Below are 15,831 nucleotides of genomic sequence, written 5' to 3'. Positions count from 1 at the left end.
ATGCAGTTTTGCAATTTGAATATGCAAATGAAGTCCTGATCTTGCAAATGTGCAATCATATGCTCAAATCTGAAAAGGCCACTTGTATTCCTGAAGTTAAGCATTGGCACGATTAAGAGTTTAATCAGTCAAATACAGTGTCATCAGAAGTTAGTGTGATTGCAGTGCAGAGACTTTGCTTCAAAAAACAGCCCAAAAAATCACGTTGTGTGATTGAGATCAGATCTTTACATTCCACATGTTGATACTTGGAATTGTGTTGTCTTATAAATCATCTCTTATTAACACAGTAGGTTGCAAACAGTTTCGTCTTTACATTTATATGCATGATTTAGTAAACAGTATTTTAATATCAGTAGGAACACATGCTATGCTTCATGGCTTTTCAACTGTGTGACCTTTCAAGGCAGAACAAAAGCTTAGAAATTAGAGTTTACATAAAACTGAGAAGTGTAGAAAGCTTAAAAGGCTGTGTAATTCACTTCTGCAGCAAGAACACCATTTTCTCTAATATTGTTTGCATAAGTCAGCATTTATGTTGTCAATTTGCAGTGATGAATGTGTGATTAACATTGCTTCTAGGACAGAGGGGAATTGGTATCTATAGCAAGTTGAGAGGTTCTCTGGTTAAAACCCCAGTAACTATGGCATTGCATATTCTGGCAGAGAGAAATTCTCCAATTCCTGTGTGTTTTTAATTCACTCCTTTAGTTAGGAGGAAGGAGCAAAGAGTGAAATGTCATCCCTGATGAAGTCAGCGTCCCAAAATATTCATGGAACCATTTAGGTTGAGAAAGACCTAAGATCATCAAGTCCAACCAATTTACTAAATAGAGGCCAAGATTTCAGCAGCTTTATACAGAACACGGGCTTCAGGACTGGAATCTGTGTTTGGTTTAGGGTTTATAGCACCACTGACATGCAGAATCCCTTTAAAGGTCTCTGGGTAAGTTGAAGAGCCATGTTCAAAGAGCAAGTAGTACAGGAGCACGAGCTGTATGCTGAGCTGGTCATCTGCCTGCTGCAGGAGGAAAGGTGTGTACAAACAGCATTTTTCCAATGAATCGTTTTCATATTCCAGCTGATGCACACTGAGAATAGCAGAGGTGCTGGGTTGGTGAAGATGAAAGTGGTGGGATAACATGAAGTAGTCAGAAACAAATAAAATATTCATTCCTCATGCCTTACAAAAGATTTCTGCTTCTGGCCGTTATACAGACCTCTCTCTACACACACTTTCTGTGGGACCAGATGGATTATCTTTTTTCTCTAAGTGAGGCTTGGTTTTTTGGATCTGTAGTAATCAATATCCTGTTTATTGTTTCATTTTCTGAAAGACAGAAGATATCAAAGGAGCAGGAGAGGAGCTGTTCAGGATGTTTCTTTCCTTGCCCACTTGTTCCATCCTTCTTAAGAGTTGTGCTCCAGTTTTTGGTACCATTTAGGAGAAACCTCAAACTACTCTTTTAAATGTTTTGTCCTGCCCAAGCCCAGAGAGCTCTGGATTCAGTAATAGATCATTTTCCAGTGCAGGCAGTCAGCAGAAGGGCTGGCAGATGTGAGGGTGCTGGTCTCAGCATTCAGGGCAGCCACACACAGGAGGCTGGAGCTGTTATTCTTTGGAGGAGTAAGTGTGATTATTTCAGCTGTTGGAATAAAAATGCCCTTTTTTCAGACTGAAATCACATTGTTTCTTACTGTTCTGTGAATTTGAAAGCATTTTGTCCCTAGGTTTGACCTAATTGGAGGCTCTGCCTCCAGGCTATTGAATTCCCCAACCATACCTTTTGACAGAATGGCACCTGTAGTTTGGTAAAACCACAGGACTAAGTCTTCTGAGATATTAAAAATATAATACAATATGTAGCAGAAAAGAAGTGTCAGACTGGGTTTTATCTGCTTATCTAGTAAGTGGAAAACCTACCTCATAATGTAGGAACACGTACATCCTGTTTCTTCTACTTGTGGTCATTGCATAACTGTGCCAGCGTTAGGGGCTGAAAACGAAGAGAGAAAAGTATCTTACAAATCCTGGGAGACCCAAGTAGCAAAAACATCACTTTTTGCTCAGTGGAGAAGATCTGCAGTTCTCCAGCCTAGACATTGCTGTGAGAAATTAATGTAGTCTACAAAATTACTGCAAAGTGTTCCATAGGACTTTGAAATTAATGGACTATAAAAAAGATATAAAACAATACTGCTGGTATTAAAACTGAGCTAAGATGAGGTAATACTGATGGAAAGGCACTGAGTCTAAGATTGATCTTGATTTACAGCCAGATATGAAAAATTGCTCTTGTACTACAGCTTAAAACCAAGAGGCAAAGAACTTGTTCTGTCTTCAGATGTCTAGTTAATAACACTTGTCATTAAATGGAACGTGGAACTTACAGCCAAACAATATGTGTGACGTGATTGCTGTAAGTCTTCAGATGACTAATTACAAGGCATCTGCACAGAGATCTCCTGCTAGCAGCACAACACAGGAGCAGGCACTAGTCCTGTTCTTCCAGATCCATTTGTCAACGGCAATTTTTCTCCTGGAAAAATTTCCATTTTAGCAGTGACATTAATACCGAAAGCAGATGAATTGCTAAGGAAAGACAAGATGGGAAGGCTCTGAACATTTGTTTTGATAGGGCAGATCTCTGTTGGTGCCTACCAAATGAGTCTGGTAATTCTGTCTGACCTGAAAAGTATAAAAGCTGCTGGGTTTTTTTCTTTTTTTCATTTCTGTATAGTGAATGGTGCTTGGCCTCTTGCATGCATCTTGCTTGTGTAGGATGGCAAAATAGGTATATCCTAGGCTATGTCTTTTTTCTTCTTTTTCCTTTTTTCTTCTCTCATCCTACATTAATACCTTTATTCAGACACTAGTGATGTTTCCTGTGATTTTGCACAGGGGTAATTAGAAAAATCTTGTTCACATACTTGCTGCTCTGTAGGGTGTAAGTTGTTCCCTTTGAAAGCCAGACATAGATCACACGTATTTCTATAATTCTAAGTATAATTGCATTCACACAAATTGTTGAATGAGAAAATCATATTTGTAGTATCTTTTTCCCCTTAATTCTTTGTTAAAATTTAGAAAAAAATAAAGCTAATACCTTAGGCTCATGGTAGTCCACATTGAAATCCCTGTTAGTTTCTGTGGCTTAAGCTTATTGTAAAATCACATTATTCTGGTTTTGTGTAGTCATGTTTGGTGTTTGGGATTTCTGTGCTTACCAGCTAAAGGGCACAGTTCTGTGTTTTGTGGTCTCTGACAATGCACACTCAGGGGGTGTGTGAGCACAGCCCCTGGTTCCTGCAGCTTTGCACTCACAACAGGAGTGTGAGATTTATTAAAGGGAAAGCACACACCTTGTTCTTTTCTTTCTCTTTTAACACAGCATGAGGTCCCTGATTTACAGAGGGAATAACTGGGGAAGATCTCGATGAGTGGTGCAAGTAACGGGGCAGAGATCAGTGCGCACTCCCATCCAGTCAGCTGATGCTGTGTACTGAGGGGGCATCAAACTCTCCACATGCAGCAGCAGTGTTTGGGAGGTGATTTACATCTGCACACCCAAGTAGCAACTTCCAGTACCTGTTGTTATGATATTTGTTTTAAAGATGGGAGTTGGGAGACTCCCATCTTTAAGCTGTAGTGTCAGGTAAAAACAATCCACACCATGCATACAAGATGGCTAATAACCAATGTGCTTTCATGGTTAAAGTGACTGCTTACATTCCCCATTCCTCTTCCTACATCCTCCCTTCCAGTTGCCTATTTCTATGAGCATGATGAATAGAAGGAAATCCACCCTGTGAATTTTCCCTATTCATAATCCTTTCTCTACCACCACACCTCATTACAAACAAATCTGCCACCTTTGCAGTCTACAAGTACCCAACAGACCAAAGTGGCCTTTACTCTGGTACTCCTTACCTGAAAAATTGGGGAATTGCAATTTTTGAGCACATTGGTGCATTCCTCTGGTAGCTTGGAACTGCGTTGTGATCTCTTTCCTGACACTGTAAAATGACAATGTCCATCCATGCTCAAATTGCTTGAAATCAGAAGGGCCAAACAGCCCAATGTAGTAGGAAGAATGTGATTTTAGCTTATTTTTAATATTAGTCTGGAGAAAGTGAGTGAAAGAGAGCTTTAATTGCTTGAGCCTCCTTGAGTTCCCCTTGTAGCCTGAGATACGACTTTGATAAAATGTAGTTTATGTTTCTTGTAGTCAGGTCCTGCTTTGGCTGCTCACTGGTCAGCAGGAGGCAATTTTTCTTGGATTCAGGTATATAATGTGAGTGTCTTTTACCAAACTGCAGCCAGCATGCACAAACAGAAACCTACAGATGTGCTAAATGCACTTACTGCAGTGCCAGGTCCTGCTGTACTGGAGTGGGATTGTTGCCCAGGAGCATCTGGGATTTGCTGTTCATGTACAAGCCAGCCTACTACCCAGCACAGAGGGTCTGCAAGTAACTGCTGCTATTTAAAAGGTAATATTTTATATCAGATCCACTTTCCAGCCTTTAAACACACAGGCACATTCTCACTTCTTTTTCACCAACTGTCCCTAAACATTAGCAGGACAGTAAAATCTGTCTAGAGTGTGGATAAATGAGCAATAGAGAGCAAAAACTTTCCAAACTGTGAATTTAAGGCACAGGAGAAAAAAAAATGTGAAGTTTTCTTGTTTTATATGGAAAATTGCCAGTTCCATTTTCTCATTGCATGACTGTTTTTGTCAGAACAGATAGAAACATTTTGGGCTGATGGGCAGATAGGTCTCGCTGAAGCTTGTTGAAGCCACAGAGGCTGAAGTCTTGATCGCTGAATGCTGCAAACAGTTTGCCTCTGGCAAATACATACTTCCAGTTTTGGCAGTGTCTAGTGCTTGAAAGAGACAGAGACTGATAGATTCTCTGGTCAGTTCAGTTAAGCAAACCTTAGACTCAGGTTTTATACTTTGCAGAGGGAACAGTTTGCAATATGCCTTGAGAAGATACTGGGGGGGAAAATACTTCTGTTTATCTCAGGTTTCTGCCTTGCTCAGTCCTTCCACCAAAAATTAAACATGCTCTATCTGTCAAAATAATTCAGATATGCCAGATCTTAGCAGCCTGTCAGTGACCTGGATTCCCGAGGTGTTTTGCTCTGAAAGGCTTTGTGCAAAGCTGCCACCACATTAGCAAATCTCAGGATCTGTGGGGACACTGATGTCTTCCCCACCTGCCCCATCTCCTTGTACAATAATTTCTTTTCCTCAATGAAACAAACAGAAAAACCAACACGTGGAATTTCCCAAGGTTACAAGGGTCTTGAGACTCTTAGTGAAAGAAGGTTATCTGACTCCCATTCTGGATATCCCAGTCAGGGATCCATGAACATCAGTTAATTAAATCAGGAGAGTCTCTGGCCATGCTCTGGACACAGGGCAGCTGCTGAGGGAGGGTGTGGATGGCAGCAGCCCTCTGGTCCCAGTGCTCACCCCAAGAGGCTGTGTAGGTGTGGGAATCACTGCTGTAGGTTGGATCTGTCCATGGCAGGGCGTGGGGTGGGATGGTGCAGATCAATAATCAGCACCCTGCGGTTGTTGTAAATCAAGGCTTGACTCTCTGACAGGCTGTAGGCACAGGAAAAGGCACTGAAATACCTCGCCTAATGTTTTTCCTCTCTCATTTCTGCAGTATGTTGGCCTAAATAGGGATCTCTGGTTAGAGGTGGCTTGTTTCTGGTGGAGGGGTCAGTTGTGAGGCTGGAGGAACGAGGCTCTCCAGTGTAGGATGCAGGTGCTCCTTCCCAGGTTCTCACTTGCCGGTGAAGGAAGGCATGAGCTCCAGGAGGAGAATGAACAGGGGCTGTCAGGAGGGCCAAGGGGCAGCCTGGCTCAGGGGAGAGCTGGAGCAGCAGCTGAGATAGCTGACATGTCACAAGAGAAGAAAGGCTCTGAGTGCTGGCAAAGCAGGGAGCCAGTCCAGAGATGCCCATGTGTGGTTGTTACTAAAATCCAATGGAACCATCACAGTATGTATTTATTAACAATTTGGTCACTCTGCTTCAGTTTTGACCACTTCCTGCCTTCCTTTGTCCCTTCATTGAGTAACAGTGAGTTCCTCAAGGCCAGCACCACCTCTTGATGCCCAAGGTCACCCTCACAGCAAGCCCAGCTCGAGGAGGGCACAGCCAAGGACTGGCTTCTCCTGCTGAGGCTGCCTTTCCCTCCTTGCACAAGAGAAGCCTGTGGAGTGCTCTGCCCACATGGAGGGAATCAGTTTGGTGCAGGGAGGGAGCGTGTGACAAATTAGCTGTTTGTAACCACAGCTGTGCAGCTTCTGTGGACAGAGCAGCGTAAACAGTTATTATTTATTCTGGTTGTGCTGCCATGTCGAGCCAGCAGCGTTGCTCCTGCGTGACTTGGTCCTTCCCAGAAAGACAGCCTGCTGGTTGGGAGAGGACAGGAGTGCTGGGATCACTGCTAAAAGCAAACCTGAGATAATGGAGAACTCACAATCGGATATGCCCTGAATCGGAGAGCTGCCTTTGTTTCCCAGGTATTCCCAAACAGAAGTTAGCCTGTGCATGCCAGTGCATTTTAATGCATTTTGACAATGTCACAAGAGCCCCTTTGTTGCTTGTCTGCTTCGTCCTTGCTTGCACAAGTGAATGAAGCTTTCCCATACTGAGCCATAGGCAGCTGCCAGCCAGCTCAGGAGAGTGTGTGTGTGTGTGTGTGTGTGTGTGTGTGTGTGATGCATTTCTAAAATATTTCCATTCACTTCTCAGGTATTTGATGTGAAACGGAGCTGCCCAATATACTAATCAGCAGAGAAAGGGGAAGAACATGCTTTGGTGTTCTTCTCTTTTCTGTTGATTTTGTCAAATTGTGTAAAAAAAAAAGAAGAGGAGAAGGAGTTGGAAAAAAATGGGTCCTTCTTGGGGAATCTGGAACCAGATGAAGGAATGTTCTGCAGCAAACAGCTCCTTGAATTAGTGAAGTCAGGACCTCCTGATCCTAAAAGTTGTAGTGCCTTGTTGATGCTCTCCTGGCACCACTGTGGTTGATGTGTCTGAGCCAGGCAGGGCCCAGTAACATTGAATTGTGTTCCTGTCCCCTGCAGTGGTCAGGGCTGCCACAGCAGCACGTGCATGGAGAGCAGCCACTGGGAGCTGGGGCTCCCCACAGCCTGTACCAGCCCAGAGCCTGCTGTGTGGGAGAAACAACCCCTGAGGTGTCAGTGGGGAACGCTGAAAACAGCCTCAGCCAGAGCAAGGAGGGATTTCTGTTCATAATGGAAACTTCATACTTTAGTGCCTGGTGACTATGGTCTATTTTTTACATTGGTGATGTGCTTGAAGCAGAAGGACGATGGCACCCAAGTGTCCCTTTTAACCAAAATTATTCTGTGATTTGTTTAGCTGCTTTAAGGAGCGTATCTTTCTCTCTCAAGTTTGGGGCTGTGTCAAATCTATCTTACGCAAAAGCAATGTCACTAAATTCTGTGGAGTTATACCTGCCTGCACTGGGAGAAATTGGTCTTCTGGATTTTATGGTACTTGTGCAATACTCACCTGGGAAACAGGAATCTTGCTTTTCAAGAGAACATGACACCCAGCTAATTTCACTGCCTCTCTTACAGCAAATCTTCTCAGGAGGGCTGAGCAACAGCATCCTATTTAAAAGTCCTGTCCCAGTTTTGGAATACCTGTGCCATCAGAAAGCTATGGCCTTATTTTATCTGTTTATATCTAGTAACAGTCATAGGGAAATGAAGTTTTGTTTTCCCATCACACTTATTCCCCAGTGCAGCAGTTAAAGAACTGTTTTTCAGAGTGTTTAGAAAGCCCACATTTTTCCCTGGTAACTCAGAGCATAGGAATGTCCTATGGCAAAGGAAGAGCTGGCAAGGACATGCATGCCAGCATGTCAGCTGGCCAAGGGTGGGAGATCCCCCACCACTTCCTGCCTGAAGGTTCCCAGGGTGCAACTTGGGAGCACACTCTGTTTGTTTTGGATGTGTGAAGCCCCTGTAAATACCCTCTATACATGTCTGAGTTTTAAATATATGTAGTTAGTCTCTACCAACATGTTTCAGCCTACACAGGGCAACATCTGTTGAAACATGCAGCTCTGGCTTAATTTTAGCAGACAAAATGAAGGAAAACTATTTCATCCATCATTAGACTAACATTTGGGGGAAGATTTAGGCCTGGTTCCATCTCCTAAAGCTAAGCAAATTTTGGCCTCATCAGCAAATGTCTGCTGGTGCAGCAGTGTCTGTGTGTGACACTGGGACCGTCTCTCACAGAGCAGCAATCCTGGCCCAGCACAGACACTGCTGCCCAGAGAGGCTCTCAGGTAACCAGGCACTGAAAGGAACTCTCCTCACTTCTCCCACCTGTGGTTTTTGAGCACAGCCCATGTTGAAGCAATGTGACTGGAGAGCACCAGAGACAAGCACTAATAACTCTGTGAGGGACAACTCCTGGGGAGTAAAGGGAAAGCACCCAAAGGTCTCTTTGCCACAGTGCCAAAGCTGCTGTGTCTGGTGATGGAGGGGAGATGAACACCTCCTAAAAGCTGTTCAGCAGCTCACTGTAGTCTGCAGACCTGCCATGATGATCATGGACAACCAGCTTGTATGCCATCACTCTCTTCCAAATGTCTCTGTAAACTGGATACCAGCAATGCCTGATACTGGCAATGTCTGATACTAATCCCAAACTGCATCTACACCCTCAGCAACTGTGGGCACAAATCTGCCATTGTCCCTCTAGCCACCAATTTAGAAATAAGTGATGAGAGGTGTGAGACCAGCTGAGTGAGCCACCTGCCATGTTCCAGGTCAGAGCCATACACATTTGTGGGGCTGCCTGAAGATGGGCTGAATGTAGGGGTGGGCATGAGCTGCCTGCACAGTGCAGAGGAGCTGCACTTGGTGTGCCCCCCCTGTGGTGACAGTGCTGTGACACTGTTCTCTGAGAGCACCAAAGTGCTGCACTTGTGTGGTGACTGAGGCATAACTGCAATGTGTTTAAAAATTAGTGTAGCATTTAGAAGTTGGCCATGTGCAGCATAGCCCTGCACTGGATCTGGTTATGCTGGGTTTGGCAGGGCAAGTTTTCTGTTGATATGAGCTTTTATTAGATGGGATTTTTTTACAGCACTACATGATGGGAATTATTTGGACTTGCAGCCCAGAGCTGGGAGATGCTTTACAGGGAGCTGGCTAAGAGGAACCAGTGTTCTTTCACTTTCCATTGCTGATCAGATACTTTTCCATATACTGCTTCCCTCTATTGATAAACAAGGTCATAATGCTTATTTTCCTTAACTTGAAGCAGCAATGTTAAGGTCTGATTAATCCTGTGACATACAGGTCATGCTTGTTAAAATTGAAAGCCATAGATGATTTTATGTGGAAGAGATTGCCATATGCTGAAATGGTATGAGAAGCATTGTTTCTAGTTTCACTTTCTTTATATGTAGAAAGCAGGTTTCTTTTCCCTTAGATTTGTGAATTTACAACTCCCATCATTTCTTGTAGGTCAAGATATTTATATAATTGTATTTTGAAAACATCCATTTTTATGAATGAGTGGCAATCCTTCAAAAGAATGAAGCTCACAATGCCTTAGACATAGAAGAATAAACAAAAATTAAGAAGTTTAGCTGTTACTTACTCTTTCTGGAATTTAAAACATCTGTGATAGGAAGTTTGAAAGTCTGTTTAGATAGATAGCTGAGAATTTGGTTTGTTTTGGTTTGTTTAGAAAGTATGCTAGTTATTTCAGATGTTTGGCCTATAAAGAATGTAAAACAGTTTAATTGTCTCAGGTCTGAATTTAATTCGAGTCACTGGCAGAAGGTCACTAAATTCAGTCCAGGGTTTCATTCAGATTTGCCATTTAGACCTAAAAAATGTTACCATAAAAATGTTGGCATGTTTGTTATGCAGGGAGTATAATGTCTTAATTGAAATGCAACCAGAAACTATTTTAAAAACTTCTATTACAGCTCACATGACAGACAGTATTCTGTAGCTTTAACATCTGTTTTAAAGCCAACTCATGAGATTTAGGCTTTGTCTGACTAGAACTCTTTTGATTTTGGTGAAGTTGCACACATTTAAATCCTGATTGAATTTGTCTCACATGATTGGCTTTTAAATTGCATTATTTAATTTTCTTTATCTCCAACCCAGTGTTGTAGTGTGGTGCTTCAGCACATGTCAGAATATGGTCAATAATGGATCCTGTCTTCTTCCTTTTATATTTTCACAGTTACAGGGATCCATTAAAAGAAAACTGGAAGATGATAGCTCTCCTGCCTCCAGTGGTGTGCCTGATGTCACTTTCCCAAATGACAGTAAAAGACTTTGTCTTGATGATGTAAACCTTGCCATGGGCCAAGGCACCAATCCCAGCATGGCGTGTCCAGAAATGCAAAGTTCTCCATTCCCCACCGGTCACAGCGCTTCTTCCCTGGGAGTCACAGGGCACCCAGTGCTCCTGGAAAACAATCACATGAATGGGGGTGGCATTGGCTCCCCGTTCTCAGTGCCAGCCAACACAGAAATAAATCAGAAGGGATCAATAGGAGGGCAAACCAACAACATTGTCCATTACGATGAGAAAGGAAACAGCTTACAGTCTGTGGACCAGGAGCTGCAAGATCTATTGGAAGAGCTGACCAAAATGCCTGATCCTTCTCCCAATGACCTGGATCTGGAGAAGATTTTGTGCAGCAAGGCTGAAGATCCACTTGGTCTGAGTCATTCCCAACCAAACATAAGTACCACTCCAAAGTCCTCCCCGCAGACTTCCCACTTGGAGAACCATGTTGCTAACAAAGATTTTTCTCCAGGCTGCAATCCAACCAGTGGAGGATCCCCTCAGATGAGACCGTCATCTGCTGGAGCTAACTTCCAGGTTCCTCCCTCAAACAAACCTGCTGCATCACCCATCTCTACAGCAGCTCAGAACAAAAACCAGCCACCACCGATGCTCCCAGTGCCCTTGCCCAACATGCCTGGCTCCAACTGGCATGCTCAGCAGCTAAAGCAGCTGGCAGCCAGCAAGCAGGTGTCTGGTGCCAAGCAACAAGTACAGGCTCCCAGCTGGCCAACTATGTCTCCTCCTGGTCTCTCTCCGCCTTACAGGGCAGGATCATCCCCACACCATCAACCTTTCAGTCCTCAAAATGTTATGGTGTCTGGCATGCCTGCTAATAATTTACCAGGAAACAACATTCAGAGTCCTCAAAACACTCTGCTTTCAAGCATGACTTCCAGCAGCACCCCATCCAATGGCCCCTCTCCCCCCTATGGCTCTGAGAAGCTCTCCAGTCCAGCTCTGAGCCAGCAGCCCTTCAGCCCTCAGAGCTCCATGCTGCCTGCTCTGACAGCAGCCAGCTTGCCAGCCAGCAGCATTAAAAGCCCACAGAACAACCTGGTTGCCAGCATGGCCTCCACAAATACTGGACCTTCTCCACCGTACAGGCCAGAAAAGCTGTCGAGCCCTGCTCTGCATCAGCAGCCCTTCAGTCCTCAAGGTACATTAATCTCCAACATCACTCCCACCAGCAATCCCACAAATATGCAGAACTCGCTTTTTAAATCAATGACTACAAACCAGACCAAAAATATGAACATAATTATGCAACAGCCATCCAGTAGCTTACAGCCAGGTCTGGTGAGTGAGAGCCCTGTTAGCCAAGACCAGTTTTCTTTCAACAACACCAAACCACTGTCTCACTTTGCCTCAGAGTCAGCTACTCAGAAAATGTCCCCTCTGACAGCAGGACAAGGACAGCAGTCCCTCATTCACTATCTCCAGCAGCAGCAGCAGCAGCAGTCCCCAGCCAGGCAGCAGCCCCAGCAGAACAACAGCAGCCAGTTCCTCCAGCAGCAGTTCCGACAGCTGATGCAGCCCCATCGGATGCAGAGGCAGATGCAGGCTGCCCCACTGCCGTCTCAAAGCAGACAGGTGAGAACCTCTCTTCTGTCTTACATGGCTTATGTGAAAATACCAAGTCATTTATTTTCTTAATTTGCTTTTCCATTTGTGTTTCAAATGCAACGTCACTAAATTTCTGAGGTGTGCACAGTGCATACACGGACAAGGCAATAAGAACTTCTGGTGTTATCATAGGAAATTTGTCTATTTCTTCAACTAAAAATGGACCATAATTCCGCCTGTTTTAGCCTGGTGGAGAACTTTGTGCTATTTTAAAGTAATTGTTTTACTTGTATAGGTGATAGTCTCTTTTAGCTTATATTATAATCTCCAGAGATATTCTCCTTACATGTTTCATGTTATCCTTTCAGAGGGAGTATCTTCTTTTTATCTTAGTGCCCTTCAACAAATTCATCTCTGTGTTATGCTTCTGAGGCTAGAAAAGATCAGGTGGGGTGAGAAGCGAAGTTAAAATGTGTCCTTCATGGACAGCAGGTCAAACAGTACAGCTCCTGAATAGCAAAGAGGCAGACTTGAAATACCTGTTACTAGCATTTGCCAGAAGCCATTCCCTGCTTTGGATGAGGGCCATTCCCCACCCATGGTGATCTCTGATACCAATCCAGCTGGTAGATGCAAAAATGCAGCTGGCAAAAGTGAGGCACAGCCCTGGTTTCTGTGCAGCGACCTCCTCCTCCCCCTGAGACTCAGTGAGAGGTGTGAATCTGCTACCACTCCAGATCAGAGAGGTGTGCTGTGAACAGGGTCCTGGGAGCAGGGAAGGGCTCGGGGACTGGGTCTGAGAGCAGCCTGGCTCTGAGGAATAAACTCTTTTTGTTTGGAAGAATAGCTGGAAACACCAAACCTCATCACCAAACCAAGGCTTTGTTAGGCTGAACCAGCAGTTTGTGAGCAGACTCCTCCAAGCTGCTTAGCTGTGCACACAGTCACTCCATCAGCAGCTTGGGAAGGACTGAGACACTGCTCTCCCAGTAAGGCACAGACTGATCACTGAAATTCTACTGGGATCTGCTTGAGAGCTGAAGTGTGAAATGCACTCCAGAGCCAGGTCTTCTTTGCCCTTCTTCCCTGCAAAGTGACTGGTTCTTAAGGAGGGGGATTTCATCAATCTTGGCGTACTGCTGGTGTAACTAAATATCAAAATGTCCTGTGACAGCAATGAGAAATAGGGGATAGTTACTATCAGCTTCTGAGGGGTAAGGCAGCGAGGTGCTTTGCCACTGTGCTTCTTCAGGATCCCCTCCTCTTGTCCAAGCTGTGCTCCCTCCGTTCTCCCTTCCTGCAGCAGCCCAGAGCAGGCAGCAGGGCAGGACTGGTGCCTCACTGGATTTGTGTAGAACAGGTAACAGGGGGGCACATCTAGTGCTCTTCAGGGGGTTACCAAGGACCCTTATTCAACAAAGACCTGGAGCAGTTTGTTGCTCCAGGCACAGGAGGACCCTGCTTGTGTTTGGTGGGACCCAGGTTGAACAGAGAGTGGAGAGTCTTGCTGGCTGGGGATCCTGGCTGTGGATAAGATTGAAAGGGAGCAAAGTACAGTAGTTCTATGAATTGCTGCCCACCAGATGTTTTACTCTGGAGGCAGGTGTGGGTGAAGAATACATTCATGGTGTTTTCCTGCATCTTGCATGAGGACTAGTAAGTTGTTAACCACAGTGACATGATCACTTTTGATCATGCGTCCATAAGCTTTGAGGTTTTTGTTTTTGGCTTCACCACTTAGTTTGTGAAGTAGGAATGTCCTTGTTGGATTCCTGAGGTTTCTATGCCCCAGTTTTCCCTGCTTTGCATTTTAGTCTTATACCTCTGAACCCCTTGCATCACTGATTAGACATTTAAAAAAAAAATTCCTGAAGTCAGTCTGTCTAATTGGCCGAAATATTCCTTCTTCGAGCAACTTTCCTGGTGCTCTGCCTGTGCTGCATTTTCAGCTGATTCTCACTGTCAGAGAGAGAATTATTATTATCTTGCTGCTATCAGTAAAGATCAAGGACAGTTAAGACAATGATTACAGGTGATGAGCATTTTACATTTTCAGACTAGTTAGGTAAGCTTATGGTGCCTCCCTCATTTTACAGGGCAGACTTAGACCAATAATTACACACCAGATGACAGTGCTCCAGTTTTACAGTCTGTTGAGCTGCTGAAGAAAGATGGTGGATATTCAGGAGTGGAGCATTTTGTAAGGTTTTGATAACTTTACTGCAAATCTCATAGAAGAAAATGGATCCTGAGTGCCAAATAAAAAGAAAGATTACATAGGAAAATGATTCTGTGTAGGAATCCTTGAGTCTGAGCTACTTACTACATTTCATGGAATCTAGCATGGAGATTTTACTCCATTAGAGTGAAGTACCCCCAGTGACTGTGGGTCTGATTTCCAGCAGTGTATCCAGAGCTGAATTTGAGCTTTGCAGAATTTCAGTGCAGTTCCCTCCTGAGGCAGGTGATGAATAGGACTTTCCAAGCAATGAGCAGTTGTTTCATTAAAAGGCACAATGTTAAAGATTCAGAAGACGGGGGAGACAACTTCTGCATCTCAAAAAATAGTAAATTTCTGGTGGAAATTTGCCCTTTTTTAGCCTCATTCACAGAAATTTGCTCAGAGAAAAATAACAGCATTCCCTGAAATGTTGTTTAGTGCTTAAAAGTCATCCCCTTACTCTGTGTGTGTGTTTGCAAATGTGACTAAAATTTATAAAAAGAAGGCATAGTTCTCTCTTCTTTGGAGCAAGAGGTGCAGCTTTGTACAGAAGAAGAATGTGGATGGTGGCCAGTTGGAGAGAGAACAATAAACCATGAAATTTGATCCTTGTAGCAGGCACAGCAACACGGGGAGCAGAGCAGCAGCCGCAGACCCAGAGTGAGCGTTTTGCTGTTGTTTCACTGTGTATTAAAGCAAACACTCCACATTCCAAAAGCAGGGTTGCTGCTGGTGCCTCACAGCTCTGCCATTTTCGTAGTTAGTGATGTATCTTTTAAGTGCAATCAGTGTGTGTCCCAGATCCTGTCTTGCCTGGACACTGCTCAATCTGATAGGGCTAATCTCCCCCATCTGAAGCACTGTGTCTTTATTGTTGGCCAGGACGGGTATTGATTGAGGCGCTGACAGTTTGCATTGTGTGGTACTGCAAAGCCTGGTGGGGCTAACGCTGCTCTCTGGCCATGGGCAGCTTTTCATTTTATTCCTGTAGAGCTGATACTGGTGAGTGACATTATACTCAAAGGTCTGGACTCTTAAATCCAAATATAAAGATGGTAGTAAATGCCAGAGTCAGAGGTAGTCTCCAGAGCTATCACATGCTGTTTTCAGGGGTAAAGCTTCACTACTTGACTCTGCCTGCTGTTTCTGGGAGCACAAAAAGCTGCATTTGCCCAGGCAGGTTGACTAGTTGGGCATCTCCCTGATTTTCATGTCTAAATAGAGTTTGTACTTGCAGATTTCCTGTTCTGGAATGTCCAATACACTGGGCCCAATTCTGCCTTCAGCAATGCTGATACAACACCTCCGTTCAGAAAAGCTGCTCTGTCAGTCCCTCCAGAGCAAGAGCAGCACAGGGCTCAGTGCAGGGGAAGGAGGGATCCCCTCCTCCCCTGGGGCAGGAAAAGCAGCCGGTGACATTCACAGTTTGAGTCGGGCTGGAATACAATAAACCCTTTGGGTGGCTAGCTCTTTTCCAAGCCCAAGCTGATCTGAGTTAAAACTTGGGAGTCTCAGGGAGGAGAGCAGGATTGCCCACTGACTGCTCCGGGTGTGAAATGCTGAGAACCAAAACACAGCTGAAAAGGTTGTTGTGTTGGGGGGATGGATGTAGGTGATAAACAGCCATTGTCTGGGAGGGACATGCTGTGTCTCT

General features: G+C 44.4%; 1 protein-coding gene across 1 annotated transcript in view; it reads left to right on the top strand.

Moving 5' to 3' along the window:
* The window catches only part of MAMLD1 (mastermind like domain containing 1), an 80,269-nt gene that overhangs the window by 36,687 nt on the left and 27,751 nt on the right, over window positions 1–15,831 (top strand). Inside the window, exon 2 of the mRNA XM_031056042.1 lies at window positions 10,280–11,983. Within this exon, the coding sequence (XP_030911902.1) occupies window positions 10,280–11,983 (1,704 nt within the window). The remainder of the gene's footprint in view (window positions 1–10,279; window positions 11,984–15,831) is intronic.

The sequence above is a fragment of the Geospiza fortis genome, unplaced genomic scaffold (genome assembly GCF_000277835.1).
Source record: "Geospiza fortis unplaced genomic scaffold, GeoFor_1.0 scaffold157, whole genome shotgun sequence".
In the NCBI taxonomy this organism is placed as follows: domain Eukaryota; kingdom Metazoa; phylum Chordata; class Aves; order Passeriformes; family Thraupidae; genus Geospiza; species Geospiza fortis.
The sequence above is the reverse complement of the archived record's forward strand: the minus strand, read 5'-3'. Positions and strand labels throughout refer to the sequence as shown.